At 50.6% G+C, this 25,518-nt stretch overlaps 1 protein-coding gene across 1 annotated transcript in view; it reads left to right on the forward strand.

The window, feature by feature from the left end:
- CACNA1F (calcium voltage-gated channel subunit alpha1 F) overlaps window positions 1-25,518 on the forward strand; it is a 323,883-nt gene that overhangs the window by 192,587 nt on the left and 105,778 nt on the right. The window contains exons 27-29 of the mRNA XM_078664279.1: window positions 312-513; window positions 20,373-20,531; window positions 21,785-21,895. Of these exons, the coding sequence (XP_078520405.1) occupies window positions 312-513; window positions 20,373-20,531; window positions 21,785-21,895 (472 nt within the window). The remainder of the gene's footprint in view (window positions 1-311; window positions 514-20,372; window positions 20,532-21,784; window positions 21,896-25,518) is intronic.

Consider the following 25,518-nt stretch of genomic DNA (forward strand, 5'->3'; position numbering starts at 1 on the left):
CTTGGATGGATTAATGCCAAGAAACCAAGGTGGAGCATTCCTGTAGGGTAAGAACAGAGTGGAGCTAGATGAACAGAGAAAGGCATCAGGGGAGCAAAGCAAAAGGTATGTGTTGTAATATGTAGAATACAATCGTGTGAAAGAAGCAGAGTGGGAAGGACGGGGCGTAGAAGCAGAGATTCACGTCCAATCCTGGTGAGTACCGTTCACAGATCTCCCTGTTAGTGACGGGGCGTAGAAGCAAGGATACAAGCACAATCCTGCTGAGTACCATTCATCGACCTCCCTGTCGTCTCTGTCTCTCAATCCAGATTGCTGTACAAGGCGATCGATGCCAACGGTGAGAACGTCGGACCCATCTACAATTACCGTGTCGAGATCTCAATCTTCTTCATCGTTTACATCATCATCATTGCCTTCTTCATGATGAACATCTTTGTGGGTTTTGTTATCATCACCTTCCGGGCTCAAGGCGAGCAAGAGTACAAGAACTGCGAGCTGGACAAGAACCAGGTACTAACTTCACACCTTTTTTTTACATAAAGTTTTATTGATTTTCAACAAGGTACAGTAGCACTTATTGCAAATTTAGCAATATCATTCACAAAATCATATAGAGCTAGTATACGAAGAGAATAGTATGTTCGAGGCATATGAGCTGCAGATTACACACTGTGTATAGATCGCCAACTGGTGGTGGGTCCGGATGATTACACTTTGATGTTGTCTTGGAAGAGTCTTTGTTTGGTAGGTGACTCCTCCTATAGAGCGTAGTGCGCATGGGCATCGACTCCATCTTCAGATTGGTTTTTTCCGCCATCGGGTTTGGATGTGTTTATCGTTCGGTCCCGTTACCGATCTCCTTTCGACTTCCAGTCATCCATCATACCATCAGCATCGTCTTCGATCGTAGTTCCTGTTAACTGCGTTGAAGAAAAGCTTGCGCTTCTCGATTCCAGCGTTCGTCGGGGCCGTTGGACCCAACTGCACCATTAGGCCTTTGGCCCATGGAAAGAACACCCTTCAATAAGTGCCCTCAGTTTGGACACAAATTTCCCCACACTGACCTCCATGAGGTGTACAATCTGTGCTTGTCCCCAGAGCACTAGAAACGAGATTGCCAGGCCTGCGTTTCGTTCCGGTCGAATAAAACTGCCAGAGACCGTCGAGCTCGAAGGGTCATGGCGCAGTCCTCATCATCGATACCAGATCTCATCATAGACGAGGCTCCAGTCGATCTACAGTCCGAAGAACAACAGCAGGACGAGGTAGTTTCCGAAGCAGAGGATTCAGCTTCCGGAGCCGAAGCACATTCAGATGTTGATGATCTTCTTCCAGCGGGTCAACAGGTCATGAGTACAAGCGTCGACCCTGTTCACATCCCCATTCCGGGCCAGGCTTCGGTTCCACCTCCACCTTCGGGTCCAGGTGCACACCGACCAAAAACATCTGACGCCCCGCCTTCCGGCTCGGCAACGAAGAATACAAAAAAACCTCTAGGCGACTCTGGCTTGAGTCAGCCTGTCGGTCCCGACAAGCAAAAGGTCATTAAACCAAAACTAACTGCGGTACCGAAGCAACCATCGACGCCGAAAGCGATCAAGTCGAAAACAAGCTCAGCGCCGAAAATAGTTCACAAGACTATTGAACCGAAGCCGACTCCGGTACCGAAACAAGTTGACCCAAAGTCCACTTCGGCACCGAAACACACTTCAGCACCTAAAGCTGTCGACCCGAAACGGCCTTCGGAACCGAAAAATCCGTAACCAAAAACAACCGATCCGAACAAAAAGCACGACTCCAAGAGAGATTCGGACCACAAGTCTTCGGAACCTAAACCAAAATCTATTCCAAAGACTGTAATAAACACTGTAAAACCTTCTAAACATCTCGGCCCCAAACAAGACAAGTCAGCGCCGAAAAAGGATACTTCTACCGAAGAGCTTTTTCCCCCAGATCCAAAACAAAAAACTCTTTGTATAAATCCAAAAACTGGACAAGTAATTACAGTGCCTGAAAAAAGGAAACTGGACCCTCCCAAGACACCTCCAGTTCCCCTAAAAAAACATGCACAAACTTCTCCCATAATTATTCCTTCACCACTGACAGAACTACCAGATTTAGACATTTCCCCTGCACACTCACCATCCACCACACACAGCCCTGCACCAGTAGATGATAATGAGGATGATGATAATTACTCAGAGGGAGTAGAAGATGAGTAACCCACAGGTGACACAGATGACCCAGACAATGTTCCTGGTCCATCAGATGATCCCTGGGAGGAATATAATGCGCCAGATGCTCCAGATCTACCACAAGATGACGCAAACCCTTCTAGGCCATCTCCTCCAGATGACACTATAGGGTTTTCACAACTCATTCATAGAGCAGCCACTTTCTATGGGGTAGATCTACACACTGATCCAGTAGAGGAAGATTTCCTTATGGATACATTACTGCCATCACATAAAACCACAACCACATTACCAATGCTTGGTGGAGTGGTAAAACACGCACCAGAGGTATCCAAAGACCCCGTCAGAGCCAGGGTAATTAATCCCAGACTAGAGAAGAAGTATAAGGCTACTCCAACGGACCCCGCATACGTCAAAGGTCAGTTCCTTTGGACTCATTGGTTGTCTCAAACGCTAGAAAAAGAGCTAACTCGTAGACAACAGGGGGTGCTCCTCCCCCTGATAAGGAGTCCAAACTTTTAGATGCTTCAGGCAAACGCACCATCTCACAAGCAGCCAATGTCTGGAGAATTGCTAACACTCAAGCCCTGTTAGCAAGATATGATCGAGCTCATTACGATGAGTTAGAAACACTTATGCAACATTTGCCAGACAAATACAAGGAAAGGGCTGCTGACTTGATTTAAGAAGGCAAAGTCATTACCAATACCTCAATCCGTTGTGCTTTAGACACTGCTGACACAGCCTCAAGAGCAATAGATACAGGCGTACTCCTATGTAGGCATGCCTGGTTGCGCATCTCTGGGTTCAAACCAGAAGTACAGACAAGTATCCTTAATCAACCATTTAACCAGCAACATCTTTTCGGTCCTACGGTTGATAGTGCATTAGAGAAAATGAAAAGGATACTGACACTGCAAAGTCCATGGGAGTTTTACAAACTCAGGCTCCCCGAGCTTCCTTTCATCGCTCCTCTTACAGGAGCGCCTCTAAGAGTTTTCCGTCAGACAACAACCTCCACTTCTTATAAAGCATCCACCCAATCCTCGCCCAATAGAGGTTATTACAGAGGAGGATATAGAGGTAACAACACTAAAGGTAGAGGCAGAGGTAACAACAACCGCAATGCCTCCACTCCTAAGCAGTGACTTCCCTCCCCCCCTCCCAGACCATTCCACTCCTGTCGGTGGGAGATTGCAACAGTTCCTACCTGTCTGGAACTCCATCACCATGGACAGGTGGGTCAGACAAAGAATTCAGTCAGGTTATTGCCTAGAGCTCACTTCCACTCCTCCAACAATACCACCCAGACAGCGTCCCATGTCACAAGAGCTTCTCACACTACTAAAACAAGAGGTTGCCTCTCTACTACAAAAGAATGCAATAGAACTAGTCCCATTACAACATCAAAACACAGGAGTTTACTCCCTATATTTTCTTATTCCCAAAAAGGATGGCTCCCTCAGGCCTGTACTAGACCTGAGACCCCTAAATCTTTACATACAGTCCGACCACTTCAATATGGTCACATTACAGCAGGTCCTTCCTCTGTTAAAGCAAGGCGACTTCCTTGCAACCCTAGATCTCAAGGACGCTTTCTTCCACATTCCCATCCACCAAGCTCACAGAAAGTACCTTTGGTTTGTACTAGCAGGTCAACATTACCAGTTCAAGGTACTCCTTTTCGGAGTAACTACAGCCCCTCGAGTTTCCACAAAGTGTCTAGCAGTAGTAGCAGCACACTTGAGAAGGCACAACTTTCATGTCTTCCCATACCTAGACGACTGGCTCATAAAATCTAAGTCATACCACCAGTGCGTGCAGCACACGTCTCAGACCATCTGCCTGCTACACAAACCCGGCTTCATAGTAAATCAAAAGAAGTCACATCTCCAACCGTCCCTGTCTCAACAGTATCTAGGTACCACAATAGATACCTCCAAAGAAATTGCATCCCCCAATCCAGCAAGGATACAAAGTATGCAAACTCTTATACTAAAATTCCAGCCGCAAAACTCGCTACCCGCTCGAGTGTTCATGCAATTAATCGGAATGATGGCATCTTGCATCTTCATAGTGCCACACGCAAGACTCCAAATGCGCACCATACAAGAGGGCTTGGCAAGCCAATGGAATCAGGCTCAACAACAACTAACAGAACTGGTGGTGGTAGACGACCAGACATATCGCTCTCTGCAGTGGTGGAACACCAAAAACCTGTCAAAGGGCCGGCCGTTCATAGAGCCAGTTCCACAAGTGGTGCTAACCACAGACGCATCTCTCACAGGATGGGGAGCCCACATAGAACAACAGACAGTACAGGGCACATGGACACCACAACAAAAGCTACTCCACATAAACCATCTGGAGTTTCCTAGCTCTAAAGTCTTTTCAACACTATCTATCAAGCAAGGCTGTATTAGTCCGCACCGACAATATGACAGCCATGTACTACATACAAAACCAGGGAGGAACACACTCCTTACCGCTCTCCCGGCTGGCGCAGAGCATATGGAGGTGGGCCATTCCTCAAAAAAAATTCTGTTAGCAGAACATCTACCAGGAGTTCACAATCAAGTTGCAGATCTGTTAAGTTGTCAAAGACAACAGATACACGAGTGGGAACTTCATCCTCAAGTTCTTCAACCATTCTTCCACAAGTGGGGCCAACCAGAGATAGACCTCTTCGCCACCCACCTAAACTACAAATGCCCAAGCTTCGCCGCCAGATACCCACACCCATTGTCCAAAGGCGATGCAGTATGGATGAGTTGGTCAAACAAATGTGCGTATTCTTTTCCACCTGTCCCACTTATACCGTTAGTGGTGCTCAAGCCACAACAAGACTCCCTCACATTGATTCTCATTGCACCAACGTGGGCAAGACAACCGTGGTACACCACGCTGCTAGAGCTATCGGTAGTACCACATCAGAAATTAAAACTCTCTCCACAACTACTCACACAGAACCATGGAGAGACCATGCATCCAGATCCCATTCGGCTCAACCTAGCGATCTGGCTCCTGAGGTCTTAGAATTTGGATACCTCAATCTTCCACCTGAATGCATGAACGTTATAAAAGAAGCTAGACGTCCCACCACTAGAGCATGCTACGCAGCCAAGTGGAAAAGGTTTGTTGTGTATTGCACAAATAACAACGTCAACCCACTAGATGTTTCTATTCAAAACATCATATGTTACCTGCTCCATCTACAAAGATGTAGTTTGGCGTACTCCTCAATCAGGTTACATCTTGCCGCTATGGCAGCCTACCTTCAAAACAGACAACATCTGTCATTATTCAGAGTACCTGCCATCAAAGCATTTATGGAAGGACTCAAAAGAATAATTCCTCCCAGGGTACCAGCTTCACCTGCATGGAATCTAAATGTTGTGCTCACTAGACTTATGGGTCCTCCATTTGAACCCTTGCATAAGTGTGAATTACAGTTCCTTTCATGGAAAGTTGCTTTTTAATTGCTATTACCTCACTCAGAAGAGTAAGTGAGATCCATGCATTAACAATTCACCACAGACAGTTGCAGAAAGAACTCTACACACTTTAGATGTCAAAAGAGCTCTCCTCTACTACATTGATAGGACAAAGCCATTTCGTAAAACAAAACAGCTTTTTGTGTCCTTTTCTCCTCCACATAAAGGTAATCCCATTTCAAAAGCTGGGATTGCAAGGTGGATTGTCAAATGCATTCAAATTTGCTACCAAAAAGCAAAACGTACTCTATCCATTCCCCCTAGAGCTCATTCCACCCATAAACTAGGGGCATTTATGGCATTCTTTTTTTTTAACTTTATTTTTCAATTTTGTGATATAACAAATACACATTAAAAAAAACCTCCCACATGGCATCATAAAAACACACATATGCAAATCGACAGCCTCATTATGGCACTCTTTGGACATTGGTTACACTTTAGACATACTGAGACCCATGAGATGAGGAAGATCCAATACCGAAGGAACTGAATAAAAATACTGTATCGTGAGGAAATGACCCGGGCCCGCTCCATGCACTACTCCAGACACCGCTCAGGAGTCACCCCCCTCCTCCCCGTCCGATCCCGATCCCCGTGTCGAAAAAAGTTCACCACTAGACCCCTCGGAGTCTTCCAGTGGAGACTGCTCTCCCTCCGTTAACCCTGCAATGCACATAGCCCTCCAAGCCATCAGGTCCTCCTGCAATTTCCCATCTCTCCTTGTACTCTGCATATGCGTTTCTTCCAAAAGGGTCCATTCCCTGACATCCTTGAGCCAAGTAGGGATCTCCGGGGCCCTCTGCCCCATCCACGTGATAGCTACTCTACGCCTGGCCAGCACTAGCATCAGCTGCAGCAGTTTATAGGAGAGTTTCCACTTACTCGGCCTAGGTACTAACGCCAGTAGGCAATGTAAAGGTGTCAGCTGAATCTGGAGCCCCGTAGTAGCCCTTATGTGATCAACCACGCTCGCCCAAAATCGCCCTATCAAGGGGCAGTCCCAGGCTAGGTGTAAGAAGCCCGCCCCCGCCACACCACATCTGGGGCAACTGTCCCCTCTACTCTCGGAATAGCGACTCAACCTGGCTGGAGTAAGATAGGTACGGTGGAGGAAGTTAAAATGAATCAGTTTAAAGCATGCATTACATGATACCCGCCGCGTCAGCGCTCCTATTCGTTTAACGCTGCCCCTGGTCAAGAGGCGAGTTCATATCAGTTTCCCACGCCGCCCAGGCCGTTTCTTCACAGAGAGAACGCGAACGGCGGGAGGAACCTTCATAGAGTAATCGGCATTTGAGTAACGGGTAAGCCATCGAACACAGCTACATGCAAACGCGTAAGCGGCAAGCGAATCTCATGAAAGGCCCACGCCCTTAGAGAACCACCTAAGCCAAATGTTAGACATTAACGAACAGGGCAATTAGAGTGTATAGAATTTTCTATGGATACCAGTGGCAGTTATACCCGATTTGAGCAAGAAAGTAGTCCCGAAGAGGCAATGTATATGAATTTAAAGGAATATACTGGCAACATAAATAAGTTGAAAACGAGCGATTGAGAATGTGAAGTGTAACAAAGTTATGTTCTAGTGATTACATTGTATACATTTGTGTTCATTTGTAGATGTTCCCTGAAGAAGGTGAAAAAATCACCGAAATGCATTGGAACTACTTGAAAGTCGCTAAACGTTATGTACAACACTGGAATATGATTGAAATATAAATTTGTGTTGAACAGAAGAAAGTCTTGTTTGGAGCTTTTCCTTTTGGATATAAAACTTTAAGCTGTAGATACAGCATTATATACTGGTGCCATGGGAGATACACCTATGGGCCCATAGGTGTGCTACTAGTAGGATTTTACAGACACACTCCAGGAGGGGAGTGATTCCCATGTTTGCACAGTAAAACATTTAGAGAACAAAAGGCGGTGCACAGCCCTTTTTTCCAAAAGGGGTGGAGTCACATCTCATAGCCGCATAAAGCAGGGAAATCAGCCGACGTCCCCGGCCACATGTCAAAAGGATATGTAAGGTATGAGTCCTTTGGGACTCCGCTGGGCACTGAGGCCAAACCGTCCGAACCATGTCACGCAATCCCTGATAATGCAAGTATTGTCCCCCTCCTAGACCAAAGGACTCCTCAGCCTGTTCATACGTCAGAAAGGTGTCCGCGGGGTATAAGTCAGCCAGGAGTTCACATCCCCCCTCCCTCCATGCCCTAAAGGACACATGCGCTCCATCTCTTTCATGGGCGCCAAAATCCATATTGGGAGTTCCCTATGAAAGGGCGCCGACCGTAGGACTTTTTCTATGAATCGTTGCTACACATCATCCGTGTACCGTACCACATAGGGCAATGTAGCCTACGCCCCCCTTCCCTGCATGAGCGCCACCCTTAACTCCGGGACCGTAGCTCTACCGGCCAGCAGCCGCGTTTCCCATCCATCTGCATCGGCAAACCATCTGGCCTCCTGCTGCAGCTGCGCCGCATAGTAATACAGGTCGCAGCGCGGGGCTTCAAGACCGCCCTCCTCATAGGACCTCACGACAGTTCGGAGAGCCACCCACAGCAAGGACGTAAGCAGTGTGTCCAGTGTCCAAAAAATCCTAAGGGGGAGAGGTCAGAGCCTATTCTGAAGCACAAAGAGTGTCCTGGGCAGCATTACCATTTTTTCCACGGCCAAACGGCCCATCAAGGAAAACGGTAGAGTGTTCCAGAAGACCACAGATCGCTGTAATGACTGAATCACCCAGTCAATGTTGCGCGCCAATAATTGAGCCTCTGTAGCTGCCACTTGGATTCCCAAATACCGGAAAACCTCTGGTTCCCAACGTAGGCCCAGGTCCGGCAAGTCCTTCAGGGGCACAGTGTCAAAACCTGACAACGGAAAAATGAGGGAGTTGCTGCGATTAAGCCACAGTCCCGATGCCTCACCAAAGCGATCCAGGTGCTGCAACAACATCGGAATCGCCTCACATGGGGCTGTCAAATAAAACAGTGCGTCATCCGCATACAGCGATATAATATTGCAAGTGTCTCCCACTTGGATGCCCCATTGTGACATTTCGGAGCGAATCCTCACGGCGAATGGCTCTATAGCCAGGGCGAAAAGGAGCGGTGAGAGAGGGCACCCTTGTCGTGTGCCCCGTCCCAACAGCCACTCCTCCGATCTCGCCGTGCCCAGGCATACCCTTGCCCGAGGGGAGCTATAGAGGATACTAATTCATCGGCAAAAATTAGGACCCAGGCCCATTACCAGCAGCACCTCCTGCAAATACCCCTAATCATCTGTATCAAATGCTTTAGCGAAGTCGATGGAAACCAGAACCGTCTGGTTCAAGGCATGTGGGCTGCTGAATTCATATCTATAGCATAGATCGCCGCCTAGTGTTGGGTCCGGATGATTCATAGCGGTATTACGCCCAGGGATAAACCCACATTGGTCTGGGTGCACTAAGTGCTCCATATGGGAAGCCAACCAGGTAGCCAACAACTTGGTCAAGATTTTGATGTCCGTATTAATCATGGTGATCGGGCGGTACGAGGAGGGATCCTGTTTATCACCTCCGGGTTTAAGGAGCATACAAATTTCCCCTTGCAACATGCTCTGAGGGAGAGCTCCATTCTGAAACACCTCCGAGAAGACGCGTAGTAATAAATAAGACACGTGCTCGGGGGTCCGTTCCTTCCTAAGGATCCAAGCCAGTAGGCGTCCCGATTTGTCTCCCTCCCTATGTAACCGTTGCCTGTATTGGCCCAGTGTATATTTATCAAGCCGTTCAAGGATATCATGGAGCTGAATTCGGGCCTCGAGCTCCTCCCCCCCTTGTAGGGCGTCCGGGTCTACCTGAGTTTGGGCACACAGAAGCCTCTCTTCCACCTGCTGGAGGTCCTGTATGAGTTGCCTGCGGACTCCATAAGTGAGTCCCATACAGGCCCCCCTCACCACTGCCTTCAGGGCCTCCCACCTAGTGGCTAATGAGACCTCCTCAACCTCCCAATTAAGTTCCACATAGTTATTGTTATTGTTATTGTTAGTTCCGGCTTTTATAGCGCCAACTCACCGGCAGGTCTCAGGGCGCTTGTGACCGAAGGGCAACAACTACATCATTATCGGAAGGAAGGGAGCAACAGGAAGTTTAAGCTGAGCTTAGCGCATCCCTAAACAGGAAGGTTTTCAAACTTTTTCTAAAGCGAAGGAGATTACCTTCTTTTCGGAGGGTCTCAGGAAGTTTATTCCAAAATGTTGGGATCAGAGCAGAAAAGGATCTCCCCCCTTTTGTGGCCAGCCTAAACCGGGGGCACACCAACAACTGTGCGTCTGAGGACCTTAATCTTCGTTCTGGTTTGTATATCTCCAACCTTTCATTTATGTAAGCGGGAGCTTGCCCGTAGATTGCCTTATGGGCTATACATAAACTTTTAAAAACAGACCTTTGCCCAATAGGCAACCAATGAAGGTTCTGCAGCAATGGAGAAGCATGGGATCTTCTTGGAAGCTTAAAAATAAGACGTGCGGCGTCGTTTAGGACCACCTGCAATCGACTGATCAAGGACTTTGGAAGGCCCAAATAAAGGGCATTTCCGTAGTCCAGCCTTGAAATTATCGTGGCAGAGACTACAGTGCGAAGCATGGACTGGGATAGGAGAGGGACTAACTTTCGCAGTTGTCTAATTAGACCATTGCAGGTGCCAACTATAGAGGAGATCTGGCTACACATTGACAGTTCGCTGTCAATCTTAATCCCCAGGCTTTTCACCTTGTCCACTGGTGTAGGTGTTGGACCTAACTCTTGGGGCCAATACAAATCACTCCATGGGGAACCTATAGATGATACAACTAGCCCCTCTGTTTTTTCAGGGTTGATTTTCAGAAGGTTCATAGTCATCCAATTCACTGTGAATCTTAGAACATCTTGCGCATAAGTCTGCGCCAACACTGTGTTCTCTATGCTCAGCAACAGTTGGGTGTCGTCAGCGTAATTGAATACGCGACATCCCATCTTTGCCAAGGAGCTTATCAGTGGTTGCAGATATAGGTTGAAAAGGAGTGGAGACAATGCGGAGCCTTGAGGGACCCCACATGTCAGATTTCCCACCTCCGATACCTTATCCCCCAACTGAATCCTCTGTGTTCTCCCTACTAAGAAAGATTCCAGCCACCTATAGGCCGTGTCTCGAATCCCGAAATTAGCCAGTCTGTCCAGGAGCAGGGTATGGCTGACAGTATCGAACGCCGCCGACAGATCTAAAAGTATTAGGGCGCTCGGTTTCTTACTGTCAGCCATCCCTCTAAGCTCATCCAGTACCGAGAGCATCACCAGCTCGGTGCTGTGATGTGCACGAAACCCCGCCTGCAGATCGTGGAGAGAATGATGTGACTCCAGGAACGCGGACAGGGACTTCAGCACATGTTGCTCAAGGAATTTTTGACAGGAACGGGAGTTGAGAGATGGGCCTATAATTTTTCAGAATCTTAGGGTTTGCTCCTGATTTCTTCACTAGCGGCTTCACTCGAGCTTCTTTGAAGCTAACTGGTAGTCGTCCTGTGTCTAGTGAGTTATTCAGGAGGGAGAGGATGTGGTCTTCCAAGGTAGGGCGTGCTAAACGAAAGACACTAGGGGGGCAGGGGTCCGCCGGGGAGACAGATTTAACTTTATTCATGAGTTGCTCAAGACTCATCGCATCCATCGGTGGAAAATTTGAGATGTGGATTTGAATTTCCATAGAAATCTGGACATCCTGCAGCTTGATGGACTCAATCACAGTACCATTCCCAATGTCCTGTAAGATGGTCTCTACCTTCTCTAGAAAGTAGCTTTGGAAAGTATCGCAGCTGATTGCTACTTCCATATTTTCTGATTTTTTGCTCAGTTCAGTTAATATTTTGAAGGTTTCCTTCTGGACATTTTCAGCTTGTTTTATACGCTTTTCATAGTATTTAGCTTTAGTGTCCAGGATGAGCTTTTTATGGATGTTGAGCAAGGATTTATATTGCTCTCGACTTTCCTCATTTTTTTGTCTCCGCCAATTTCGTTCTATATTTCTAAGTTTCCGCCTATGCTATAGTTCTCAAGGGTCGTCGCGATGTGGGCCTGCCCTATCTGATCCCAAAGGATGTTCCCTGGAAACCTCCAAGAACGTGGGCGGCTAACCGGGGCTCCCCATTGCACCAAGCAGCTGACTGGAGAATGATCTGAAAGGAACCTAGCCTGGTGGATCACGGTGACGGACATTTCCGGCCCCACATTCGCCACCAACACCTTATCGAGGCGACTATATGTATTGTGCGTGGGGGAAAACCAGGTTTAGAGTTTCTGCGTCGGATGCCTCTGGCGAAAGATATCCACCACCCCAATGTTATCCATGACTTCCCTGAGCCGTGCCGTCATGCGCGGTTTAGTACCCTCACGGGGCGGAGATCTGTCCAGAACTGGGTCAACAACACCATTAAAGTCCCCGAACCAAAGGACTGGGGCCTCCAGCTCTTGGACCAATACGTCCTGAATATTTTGAAAGAAAAGCAGGTCGTCTGTATTAGGTGCATAAGTGTTCAATATGACGATGTCCCTACCATCTAGCTTCGCCCTAAGGAGCGAGTATCTACCATGTATGTCCGCTTCCACAAATTGAATAGAAAACTGGACCCCAAGTGCAACCCAAACTAAGACACCTCTGGCGTAATTAGAAAAGGATGAGTGGAACAGCTGGCCCGCCACTTTTTCTCGAACTTCTGCGCTCCTTTATCTACCAAATGGGTCTCCTGAAGGCACGCAATTGACACTCCATGCCTGCGAAGGAAAGAGAGGACCCTATACCTTTTCGTGCACGTGCCCAGCCCCCTCACATTCCAGCTCATAAACTTGTACCCCATGGTCTATCGTGTAGCCTACCCCCCTCCGATTGTCCGGACATAGTGTAGGACCCATCCAGTGCCCGATATGCTATACATGTGATGCCTAAACCATTCCCCTTCAACAAACCCCTCCAACTCTCCCCTACCCCCTCCCACGAGCAATATATCTGCAACAACAAAACTTGCGAATATGCCCTTCCCATGCTGGTGCCAGGACGTACACAGCCACCCCATAGCCCAACTGGGCTAAACCTCCCACAACCGAAACAGGAAGGAATAAAACACTCCCCCCCCCCACCGACTCCTGGTCATGACAACCTATACAATATAGACATAGGCTCAAACTGTCTCACGGAGCGGGGAACACACCCTGCACCCGTCCTCCTCCCCACCACTCCCCCCCTAGGTCATTAAGGCAAAAAGGAGACTCCCCCTAGCCATATCTCGGGTGGGAGCTGCCCCGCAAGGGATGGCCATCAAGGCCGGCCAATAATTCCCACTGCATACAACCAACCCTAAGTTAGGCTTCCCCCTCAAGGCGGGACCGATGGATCCGAAAGCTGGGCCCCGGCAGTCTCAGGGATTGTAGCCCCAGTGGACGATATTTCGTCAACAGTGGGTTGCAAGGTGTTCGGTACCAGTATCTCCCCAGGTGGAGGAATCCTCGATGACCCTGGCAAGTCTCCGGACTTCAAGGAGTCCAAGTGAAGGGCTCCATCATCCCCCACTGTCACCCGCCGCCTCTCCTCATGTTCAGCATCGTCTCAACGGCGCCGCCATCTGCTTGCACGCCGTCTGCGTGGCCGGGACCCCCAGGTGCTGCGGGGTACTCCCCGCTCTCCGGGAGGGAGGTCATCCCCCCTGATCTCCAGCCATTCCCAAACCTCACCTGGGGTGTCAAAGAAGTGTGCCTTCCCCTGCGACAGTACCTTAAGCTTAGCCGGGTAGAGCAGCATGTATTGCAGGTGGAGTTCCCGAAGCTTCTGCTTGACCGCCAAAAAGGACTTCCGCTGTTCTTGTACCTGCTGGGTATAGTCTGGATAGATGGAGACCCTGGCATTCTCATAAGTAAGATCCGCAGCTTCCCTCGCCGCCTTCAGGATACAGTCCCTGTCTCGGTAATTGAGAATCTTGGCGAAGAGGGCCCGCGGGGGGGGGGGGCGCCCCCGGCCTCAGCGGCGGGTCCAACGCCCTGTGGGCCCTCTCAATGACAAAGACCTCTGACAGCCCCCGCGGACACAGCATCGTACGAATCCAGTGTTCCAGGAAGCGCTCCGCATTCCCAGCCTCTGCCCGTTCCAGAATACTAAGGACCCTGATGTTACTGCGTTGGGCCCTCCCTTCCGCATCCTCTGCTCTCCGCTCCAAGGCCCCCGTGGCGGCTGTAAGCTGTGAGACTGTCTTTTTTAGGGAAGCCACATCACCTTGTAGTTGCTCAATGTTCCCCTCTGCATCAGTGACCTTATCTGCCACCTTCCTTAAATCAGTTCGAAGCAGGTTCACATCAATAGACACTGTTTCTATCTGTCGCTCCAGGGCCGAGTGTGACCCCTAGATCGCCCTCAACAGCTCGGCTCGGGAGGGCTCTTCAGGGGCCTCCGCTCCTTCGTCTTGCCCCGTCTGTCGTGTGATCCTCTGTGAGGGGAGCCGCTGGGTGGTATACTGCGTTATAGTGTTAGGCTGGGAGGCACGCCACATCTTATCTTTACGCCTAGCCTAGCCTCCCGCCGAGGCAAGGCCGGCTCCCCGACAGACGATGGAGTTCCCAATGGACACCCCGACGGGCCCTACTCAGCTACATGCAGGCCACCAGTATCCCACGCGTCGTCACTCCCTGCACGAGCTGCAACGTCCCTCCGTCCTGCTGGCTTCCGGCCCCTCAGGCCCGCGCCGCGCCTCTCGGGGATCTGTTCGGGTAAGTAAACCACCTCGGTCGGCCCCGAGCTTCGACAGGATCGAGGGCGCCACCCTCTGTACCGGACTTCCACCTCACCCGTCTCCAGGGGCAGATAAGTCACCAGCTGCCTGCGATCCGCTCTCAATTGTAGGCCTCAACAGCGGTTTGGGACACCCGCCACAGGCCCTAGCACCAGGGGTAGTCTCGCTGGACCTCAGCAATGTAGACCACACTTCAGGGGCATGCAGCAGCGGGCATCAACCCCTCCTCGCTGACGTAGCCACAAGCCTGTCTGGGACACCGGCACCACTCCAAGCTCTCAGGTCTCAGGCTACAGCAGTCCACTCACTGTGGTCCCGCTCCCCACACTTCGCTGGCTGGGGCATCCAGGCAGGTCACCACCCGGGCCTCCCACACGATGTCCGAGGGGTCTCCACCTCACCTTGTACCTGCAGGCCTGGCGATCTCCCGGGACCGCGGCGCCCTCCGGGGGGCCCCAAATGACCGTGGGCACCCCCCGCTGCAGTCCGCCTCAATTGGCCACTTCCACGCCGTCCGCCCCTGGCTCCGCGCATCCAGCCTTTTTCAGGCAGGGGCTCCGCCAAAGTATCTCCCGCCCGAGGGCCCCAGATGGCAACGGGTCTCCTCCAAGCCGCAGCCTCTCTCGTGGGTTGGGGCCGATGTCCGCCGGTCCCAGAGGCCCAGCCCCCGCCTCTCTGCCGAACCTGGCCGCCGATTCCAGGCCAATCAGGATTCGATCCTGCCGTCACCCTGCTGGGTCGACAAGGGACCCTCCACGGGGCACCAAGGCAGGGACAGCACCCGGCCCCATCGGAGGGCCCCCTGAAATCAGCCGGCGCCCCCCCAGACAGAAACAGTTCAAGGGGTGCACACGTCAGCTCCGCCGAGGCCGCCGACCTCCCCCGCCGCCAATCGCAAGGTGAGGCCCCCGGATGACAACGGGTCTCTCCAAGTCAACAGTAGGATCACTGCGCAGGAGCAACAGTGTCCGTGGGTGTCGCAGGCTCCGATCCCCGCCGGCGAATGCAGGCCTCAAGCCCCGGCCTTGCCTAGCTCAGGCTCCGCCTCCGCCGCTCCCGGGACAATATCTCAACCTTCCCCGTCAGTTTCAGCTTCAGAATTTTCACAGACTGGGGACGAAGATGGACGAGACGCTCGTGTCCCCACCACGGTGACACCGAGCCTATAAAGGATCAATTACACAGGATTTCAGGTAAGGCCTGCCGGGAGTCGAGGGAGCCTACGTCCTGCCGGCCATGTTGCTTGGCCACGCCCCCTGATCTATGGCATTCTTAGGAAATATTCCCTGAGATGATATATGCAAAGCAGCTTCATGGTCTACACTGCACACATTCACAAAACACTACTGTGTAGATGTGCAAGCAAAATAACAAGCTAGTGTGGGCCAGGCTGTACTAAAGACATTATTTCAAACAACTGCAACAGATACGGGTGGTCTCCACTAGGTGTGGGTACTGCTATGCAATCTATGCACAGTGTGTAATCTGCAGCTCATATGCCTCGAATGGAAAATGCTACTTACCAGTATGCATCTGTTCTTGGCATGTAGAGCTGCAGAGTTACACACGCCCACCAGCCTCCCCGGCTAGCTATATCTGTTCCAGTAATATCTTAATTAGATACACTAAACATGGACATCTTTTTCTGTACTCATACAACTCCATAATTTCCATAATGGCGAAAAACAATCTGAAGATAGAGTCGATTCCCATGCGCACTACGCTCTATAGGAGGAGTCACCTACCAAACAAAGACTCTTCCAAGACAACATCAAAGTGTAATCATCCAGGTTCACCACCAGATGGCAATCTATGCACAGTGTGTAACTCTGCAGCTCTACATGCCAAGAACAGATGCATACTGGTAAGTAGCATTTTCCTTCTTTATTAGGTGATTGATGGTCAATTTTGTCTCAGGTTTATAGAAAGCACATATCATTACCAAGATCACACCTAACCAGGCTTTGTTCGGGGCTCATCGGATTCCTAAGGTCCGTAGCATCTGTAGCGTTGTTCTACCAACTAATCTCTCAAAATAATTCAATTCAGACCCTATTTCACTTCAGAATAGAATAGAATAGGATCAGATCTGATAGGAGAGGATTGGGTAGGAGAGAATTGGATAGGATTGATAGGATAGGACCCAATTGGATAGGATTGGGGAGGAAAGGAGAGGACAGGATAAGATCAGAGAGGAGAGGAGAGGATAGGATAGGTTTGGGTAGGGTAGGGTAGGATCGGATCGGGTAGGATAGGATAACATTGGATAGGGTAGGGGAGAAGATCGGATAGAATAGTGTGGAGCCCCTTTCGTACAATTCCCTGCCCGAACTATATAGTATCCTTCCTGATCCTAAGTGAGTGTGGACCCATCCGTACGACTCCCAGCCCTATCTGAATCTTATCCTTCCTAATCCGAGGCATCTTCGGGCCCTATTTGTATCATGTTCTTGGTGATCTTCAGCATGTGCAGCCCCATCCATACAGTGGCCGACCCCATCTGGAGGGTCTTCTTCTCTTCGAGGAGATCCTCATCAATAATCATAAGCACTGAATCATCCCGCGCACGTGCAGGGTCCCAGGATATGTAAATAAGGTTGCACATATGTGCAACTGCACAATACCTTCCTATAGAAAAGAGCAGCACAATAATGTAAATAAGTGTCACAACCACAGGAACTCCTTGGGATTCTGGTGATGCTCAAAGGGGTCCACCTCTCGATATCCCCAACTCTGACATAAGATGCACAGAGTATTGAGGTGATCAAGTGAGGGAAAGGAATTAGGGTGGGAAAAGCTGGGAAAGGATACCTGAAAACAGAAAACACAATGATTACTACAGGCTACATTACTATCTACTCTCCTAGGGTCTCACTAAGAGGACTAGTACCTGCTCAAACAAGTTCCACCAGCAGCGGTGTTCCAATATCAAACTCGCTACCCAGTGATGATACTTCTCACACCAGGAGAAGGATAAAACTACAACACACATCACATTGGTTAAGATCACATTCAACCCACCTTCACGTATATAAGCTGCCACCCTTACACATACATACCCTTGTGTTTTGCTTTCCCCTTCCAAAGTAAGGAATGAACAAAAAAGGAAAGAAAAAATGACGGGACTAGACACCACAATCCGAAGTAGTCAGAAGGGAGCAGAGTCCAGATCCTAGCTTACAAAGGCTTCTCAATGATCAAGCACAAGCGGCTCGGAGTAAAGGTTTCAAGCACCTTCAGCTCCTCAGTGTATAAATAATACACTCAGAAGCTCCTCGAGAATAAAGGAAACAGAAAAAAAAAAATAGAACTTGCTGGAATTTTCAGTGATCAAACTCTGTGTATGTACACTAATAGTCAAATGGCAGTCTCAAAGAGCGTACACCGCCAAATACCTTCCCTGGCGGCGCCTCTTCGTAATTTCACTTGTGTCCAGCGCTGATTCTCGAACCAGCTGCCACCCGAGCCTGAGTGGCCAAGAACCCCAACAGCCGTTGGAGCCAAACTCTTCTACGAGGATATCGGCCCACTGCACCTATGCGTCTCACTCCTTGAGAACGCTGGACCAGGTGCTTGTTGCGCAGCATCATGCCCGGTTAGACGGCACCGCGAGTCAGGATCAGATCAAGACAACGGCACGCACAGCGTACCAGCATGGCGCATGTGATACTATGAATGTAATATACGCAGTAAAATGTCAGTGTGGAAAGATCTACGTTGGTATCACGGAGAGAAAAATTTAAATCAGGATAACAGAACATAAAAGTAATATAAGGTTGAAGAATGAAAAGTCTTCGGTGGCCATGCACTGGCTAGAAGCGACACATAATGTGGCACAGTTGACATTCACTATTCCGGAATCACTGAAAATTCGTCCAGGTATGGATTCACACAAACAATTGTTAAGATCGGAATTTTTTTGAATTAAGAGATTGAATTCAAAGCACCGATTGGTTTGAACGACCGTATTGAATTAGCATGTTTTCTGTAAATATTTTTTGCTTTCATCTACATTCACAGGTATCACGTAAATTGGGCACAGCAACTATAACTCTGTATTTCAAATTTATTTATTTGTGAAAAGATGGTTATAGCATTGGCATCCTACATACTCAGTTTTAATTTATTTTTTTCTTCTTTTTTTGTGCTTTTTATTGTTCTCTAAATGCTCGTGAATCAGGTTCCCTTTAAATATTTTCTAGAAAGCACCACGTGACCACTGTTACGCTCTACGTCACGTAGCGCGAAGGTATACAAACTCATGAGTAATAATACTCAGGTTTTTAAACTTGCATTCAGAAGGGCCAGACTTTAAAAAGGAACAATGAATAATTTCATATTGTCATCCATTATGAATACAGAGATAGAATGTTATATTTCTATTTATGTTAGTCTGATTGTGCGGCACGCATCTTGGGGTTTAGATACCATGGTAGAGATTCATAACGGGTAAGGCGAGAATATGAGTTAGATTAGAGTGAGTTACTTGACACCAGCAAGAGACAATAAAGGATGGATTTGTGTTCTGTTTTCTGATATAACCCTTACTGCACTTTAATGAGTTATGTTTTTAGGAGTTATAATGTACCACAGCGTGTAATTATGTTACTTTAAGAGACTGTGGGGCAGATTTACAAGCCCCTTGTGCCGCTTTTACACTGCTGTTGCGTCACTTTGGTGACGCAGCGGTGGCGCAAAAGATGCGCCATGGTGCGGGGTATTTACAACATGACGCATCTGGGAGACGGGTCACGCTGTAAAGCCCTGCGCCATAAGGAGGCATTCTGGCGCAAGGGGGGGGGGGCGTTCCGGCACAGGAACGCCTCCTAAAAGTGGCTGAGTGAAATCTACAAGATTTCATTCAGTCACATTCAGGACAATGCTGCGTCAAAACCCTGCGCCTGCTTGAAGCAGGCGTGAGGATTGACGCAGCATTGGATAGATAGGGCCCACCAAAGCATTGCTGGAGCTGCGTCACGCTTGCGACGCAACTCCAGCAATGCGTCACTTTTCGGCACAGATGCGTCATTGTAAATGTGGCGCATCCAGGGTGACGGAGCCTTGGCGCACAATAACTGCTGCATCCCAGCTGATATGCAGGGATGCGCCACTTATTGTAAATCTGCCCCAGAGTTTTTATTATGCACTTAATCATTTTAATACAATTCACATGACAAATGTTTTATACCAGGATCATGGACTGATAAGACTTTTGTTATATTTTGTTACTTCTTAGACCCCTGAAGAAGGTCCAGGTAGAGACCCAAAATGCATTGGGTTGTGAAACAAAGGGAGTGAATACATATTGATCATTTATGAATTATTGCTGATTGAAGAGAATGAGATAACATGTCTTTTGAAAATAAAATTATAATTCAAAGAATGGATGACTCCTAAGGCGCAAGAATCATCCAAATCTGACTCGCATGTCAAAGGTGTATTTGCCTTCCATGGTACTTTCATTCTCAGGTTCTATGCTGGTTTTTTGTCTGCCCTCTGCTGCTTTTCTTTGGTTCTCAGGAGTTTCTTTTCTGCCTATACTTGTTTTTCTTCTGCTATCTGAACTTTCTTTTTCACCCTCAGTCATTTCTCTTTTGCTCTCAGGTGTTTCTGTTTTGCACCAGAATTTTCTGTTTTGCATTCAGGTGTTCCTGTTCTCTCCTCAGGTGTTTCTCTAATAACTGAAGGTCTTTTTACAGGGACTGCCTCCTTTTGCCCCTTATGTTCTCTCTGCTGTCTTTCATTTGCCCGGTGTGGATACCTCTGCAGTCCTGTGCGTTGCATTGTCTCTCACCTGGCTCTCTGGCCTTGATTCCAGTCACTCCTTTCAGGTCTAAGCTCTCTGGTGGTAACCGTGTCTTCTCTTTGTCTCTCCCACCAGCGCCAGTGCGTGGAGTACGCTCTGAAGGCCCAGCCCCTGCGGCGCTATATACCCAAGAACCAATACCAGTACAAGGTGTGGTTTATGGTCAACTCCACCGGCTTCGAATACATCATGTTCGTGCTGATCCTCCTGAACACCATCGCACTCGCCATGCAGGTAGGACGCGCAGATGCCCAAACACTATGGAGGAAACGTCACCGGGAGGCTTCCGGCACAGCACCCGGGGCATGACCTTAAAGGCAGGGTCACACTTGGTCCTTTGGGGTTCTCAGATGCCCCTCTCTGTATCCCAGCACTATGGAGGCACCCAGAGGGGCTTCACCTAGGAGGTGGGTCCTAACTTAGTACTATTAAAACCCCACCCATTCTTCTCCTTGTTACTCAGGACCATGGTGGTACCCCCCAGGGGCATGACCTAAAAGGCAGGGTCACACTTGGTACTTTGGAGTTCCCAGATACCCCTCTCTCTATATCCCAGCAGTATGGAGGCTCCCACAGGGGCTTCACCTCAGAGGTGGGGTCTCACTTGGTCCTTTGGCATTCTGAGATACCCCCCTCTTTGTATCCCAGCAGTATGGAGGGCTGTGACCCCAGAGGTGGGGTCTCACTTGGTACTTTGGAGTTCTCAGATACCCCTCTCTCTGTATCCCAGCAGTATGGAGGGGTGTGACCTCAGGGTGAGGCCTAACTTACTTCTATTAAAATCCCACCCATCTCTCTCCTTGTTGCTCAGGACCGTGGTGGTACCCCCCAGGGGCATGACCTCAGAGGTGGGGTCTTGCTTGGTGCTATGGAGCTCAGGAGCTGTCACAGGCTGTGGTGAGGCCCAGTCAAGATATTTTGGTGGGACTCTATAGCTCAGGAATTGTATCCACCTTAGAAAGATGAAAGGCTTAAATGATCTGTCAGCATTGGCATCTGTGATTTACAGATTTAATGTGGATATCTGTGGCAGGCACAGCAAGCTATAGAATAGCACACAGATGTCAAGTGTGCTTAGAAACACATGAAATATCAGATTTACCCACTATGTCTGTATTCTATACATGTGTGTGAATATATCCATATATATATTTTAGTTTTAAGTAAGTGACTATATGGCAATTGCTATTTCTGCATTTCAGATTGTCTACACCCTCTCACCCGCCACCCCCACACCCCACTGTCATACTTCCCCCTCTGCTCTTGGCCCTATGTGTATTTACGAACGCTGACATATGTCACCCTAATTGTGAGGTTGACATCACAAGGTCGTGGTTAGACTTATCTTCATTTTACCGTTAATTTCACATGTTATATGCTTGAGTGTGGGGCCCTTCCTAGAGTGCCCCCTCCCTCAATGGGGCCTTCTTCCCCCACCCTCTGTGATGGTCCTTCAGAGGTCTCACATGTGTCTCCTTCTCTTCCAGCATTACGAGCAGTCGAAACCTTTCAACTACGCCATGGACATCCTCAACATGGTGTTCACCGGCCTCTTCACCGTGGAGATGGTGCTGAAGATCATCGCCTTCAAACCGAAGGTGAGTGCGCTTGTTGCGGAGAGGTCCACGTGGAGACCAGTGGGCCCCTCACTCTGTCCGCGGGGTCGGTAGTGCTCTCCTCATTGTGTGGGGTCATCTGATAGTGTCTACCTCTCTGGGCAAATGTTCGGTCTCTTTGACTGCTCCCTGACGACAGCTGACATTATTGTGTACTTGGTCAGTGTTAGACGGACCGGGAGGGTCGGCCGAGGATAAGGGGAGAGGTCTCCGGGGAGAGCCGTCTCCAGTGAATCGTACAGACAAGTAACTCCCCCCCCCACAGACGGACACCACACAATGATAAAGTTCAACGATACTTTATAGGTAATGCTTCAAGTACGGTAGAATGGTACAAGGAGGTCTGGACTCAGGGGTCCCCTCTATTCTGGTCTCTGTTTGGGAAAAGGGTAGCGGGACAGTCTTGTTACCAAAAAGATGGAAATAGCTCTCAATCCTCGAGCTCGGTGGTGTAGATGAACGGGCCGCGGCGGAGCCAGCAGGTCCCGAGATGGATGAAGGAAGACGACGGTCCGCGGCAGAGCCAGCAGGTCCCGATGAAGGTGGTGGTTACAAACGGTCCGCGGCCACGCCAGCAGGTCCCGACGACGATGAAGGATAGGGTGGTTCCCAAAAGCCGCGGCAGCGCCAGCAGGCAAGACGAGGGTGCACAAGACAGAGCTACGGCAGCGCCAGTAGTCCGTCAAGGATGAGTTCTTCTTTGCGTCTCTCGACTCCAAGATACAACTCCCGTCCTGCTCTGGAGCTGCCCCAGTTATAGGGCTGGTGTGCTTTGATGTCCGGACCCTCGCACTTGGAGGTCGGGAGGTCCGGGATGAGGGAGTTCAGACACCCAGCAGGGGGGTGGAGCCAGCGCCCGGGGAGGCGATGGGCGAGCGGTACTTGGCGGGGGAGAGCCATCGACACCTCTTGCTCCCATTGACTGACCAAGTAGCCCGCTCACCTCCTGGGTGGATGTTGGTGCCGGAATGTCTGAGGCCTGGCCAGGCCCAGGGTTGAGGTCGATCGGGGGCCAGGCGGCCTCGTGGTGGAGTGTCCAAGATGGCGCCCAGGATGGGCGCGCAGGCCGGTAGTGGGTCGGCCTACGCGGTCAACAGGTTCGAGTGTGGGGGTCCCTGCGGGGACGGTGGACGTGCAATGGTGGTGTGTGGTACTTGCGTGGCTGGCTCGGGCCTGGTTGGGCCGGGGGAGAGCGGCCCTTCATGTGGCCTGTCCAACATGCGTCCCCCCCAGCTGAAGGCGGGGAGAGTTACCCATTCTCTTGGGGACTCTTCTCGTCGAGGCGGAAGAACCGGGACAGGCCATCTGCGTTGGCGTGATCTGGCCCAGGCCGATGTTCAACTGTGAAGTCCATCCCTTGTAGGGAGATGGACCAGCGTAGTAACTTCGGGTTTTCCCCCCGCATCTGCATCAGCCACTGCAGGGGTCGGTGGTCGGTCTGTACCCGAAAGGGTGTGCCAAAAAGGTAGGGCAGGAGCTTCTTGAGGGCCCATACCACCGCGAAGGCCTCCCTCTCTATGGTGCTCCAGCGTTGTTCCCGTGGTAGGAGTCGCCGGCTGATGAAGGCCACCGGTTGATCACGGCCTTCGGGGTTCACTTGAGACAGGACTGCCCCAATGCCATGGTCGGAGGCATCCGTCTGGACGATGAACTCCCGGCTGTAGTCGGGGGCCTGGAGCACAGGGGCGGAGCACATGGCGGCTTTCAATTGTTCAAATGCAGCTTGACACTCTGGGGTCCAGTTGACTTTCTGGGGCTGATTTTTTGACGTGAGTTCTGTGAGGGGCCTCACGATAGTACCATAGTCTTTCACGAACCTTCGGTAATAGCCCGTGAGGCCCAGGAAGGCTCGTACCTCGGTCTGGGTAATGGGGGGCTGCCAGGACTGGATGGCGGCAATTTTTAGCTGCAGAGGGGCCACCAGGCCGCTTCCCACCTGGTGCCCGAGGTAGGTTACAGACCCTTGCCCAATTTGACATTTGCTGGCCTTGATCGTGAGGCCAGCTCGCTGAAGGGCTTGCAGCACTGCTCGGAGGTGGTGGAGGTGCTCGGACCACTGGTTGCTGTATACAGCGATGTCGTCTAGGTAGGCGGCGCTGAATCCTTCGAGCCCCGCCAGGACCTGATTGACGAGCCGTTGGAATGTTGCTGGGGCATTCTTCATGCCGAAGGGCATGACTGTGAAATGGTAATGGCCATCGGGAGTGGAAAAGGCAGAACGTTCTTGTGCCCGGGGTGTGAGGCCGATTTGCCAGTAGCCCGCCGTCAGGTCGAAGATACTGAGGTAGCGGGCAGCTCCCATGCGGTCGATTAGTTCATCTGCCCGGGGGATGGGATGTGCGTCTGTCCTGGTGACCGCATTCAAGCCCCGGTAGTCGACGCAGAACCGGAGTTCTGGTGTGGTGCCGGGGGCAGCTGCTTTGGGGACCAGTACTACAGGGCTGGCCCAGGGGCTGTCTGAGGGCTCGATGACCCCGAGCGTGAGCATTTTGGCTACTTCCTCCTGGATGCAGGCCCGTACCCGATCTGGCACGCGGTAGGCCCGGTGGCGGATAGGGGGGCTGTCCCCCGTGTCCACATCGTGCGTACACCAGGAAGTGACACCTGGGGTGAGGGAGAACAGGCTGGCGAATTGTGACAGGAGAACTTGGCACTCCTGGCGTTGCTCTCGGGTGAGGGCCTCTGAGAGTCGGACCCCATCTACGGAGCCGTCTTTCTCCCGCGTTCGTAGGAGGTCCGGGAGGGGCTCGGAGTCCTCTTCAGCCCCATTGTCGGTGGCCATCAGGAGGCTGAGTTCTGTCCGTACAAAGTGCGGTTTCAGTCTGTTAGCGTGGAGGACCCGGAGGGGGTTCCGGGAAGATTCCAAGTCGATGAGATAGGTAGCCGGACCCTTGCGCTCGACCACCTTGAAGGGCCCTGTCCACTTGTCTTGTAGGGCGCAGGGTTCGGTGGGGGACATCACCCATACCTGTTGCCCAGGTTCAAATTCGATGGAGGAGGCATTCCGGTCATACCACCTTTTCATGTCCTCTTGACTGGCCTCTAGGTTGGCTTTTGCTAGTTCTCGGAATCGCCGGGTCTGGTTGCGGAGTGTTAGGAGGTAGCGGAAAACATCTGGCGGGTTCTTTAGAGGGGGCATCTCCCAGCCTTCCTTAACTAGGCTGAGCGGCCCGCGCACGGGGTGTCCATATAGCAGTTCAAATGGGCTGAAGCCCAGGGACTTCTGGGGAACCTCTCGATATGCGAAGAGGAGGCACGGCAGCAGCACATCCCACTGGCGACGGAGGGGCTCTTCCAACCCCCCGATCATCCCTTTGAGCGTGCGGTTGAACCGCTCAACGAGTCCGTTTCCTTGAGGGTGATAGGGGGTCGTGAACCGGTAGGTAACCCCGCACTGTTGCCAGAGAGATTTCATATATTTCGAAATAAAGTTCGTGCCTCTGTCACTGACGACCTCCCGGGGGAAGCCCACCCGGGAGAAGATCCCCATCAGAGCCCGGCCGACTACCGGGGCTGTCACAGTCCGCAGGGGAACAGCCTCCGGGTAGCGGGTGGCGTGGTCCACTAGCACCAGGATGAATCGATGGCCTTGTTTTGTGCGCGGG

Source organism: Lissotriton helveticus, chromosome 10 (assembly GCF_964261635.1).
Source record: "Lissotriton helveticus chromosome 10, aLisHel1.1, whole genome shotgun sequence".
Classification (NCBI taxonomy): domain Eukaryota; kingdom Metazoa; phylum Chordata; class Amphibia; order Caudata; family Salamandridae; genus Lissotriton; species Lissotriton helveticus.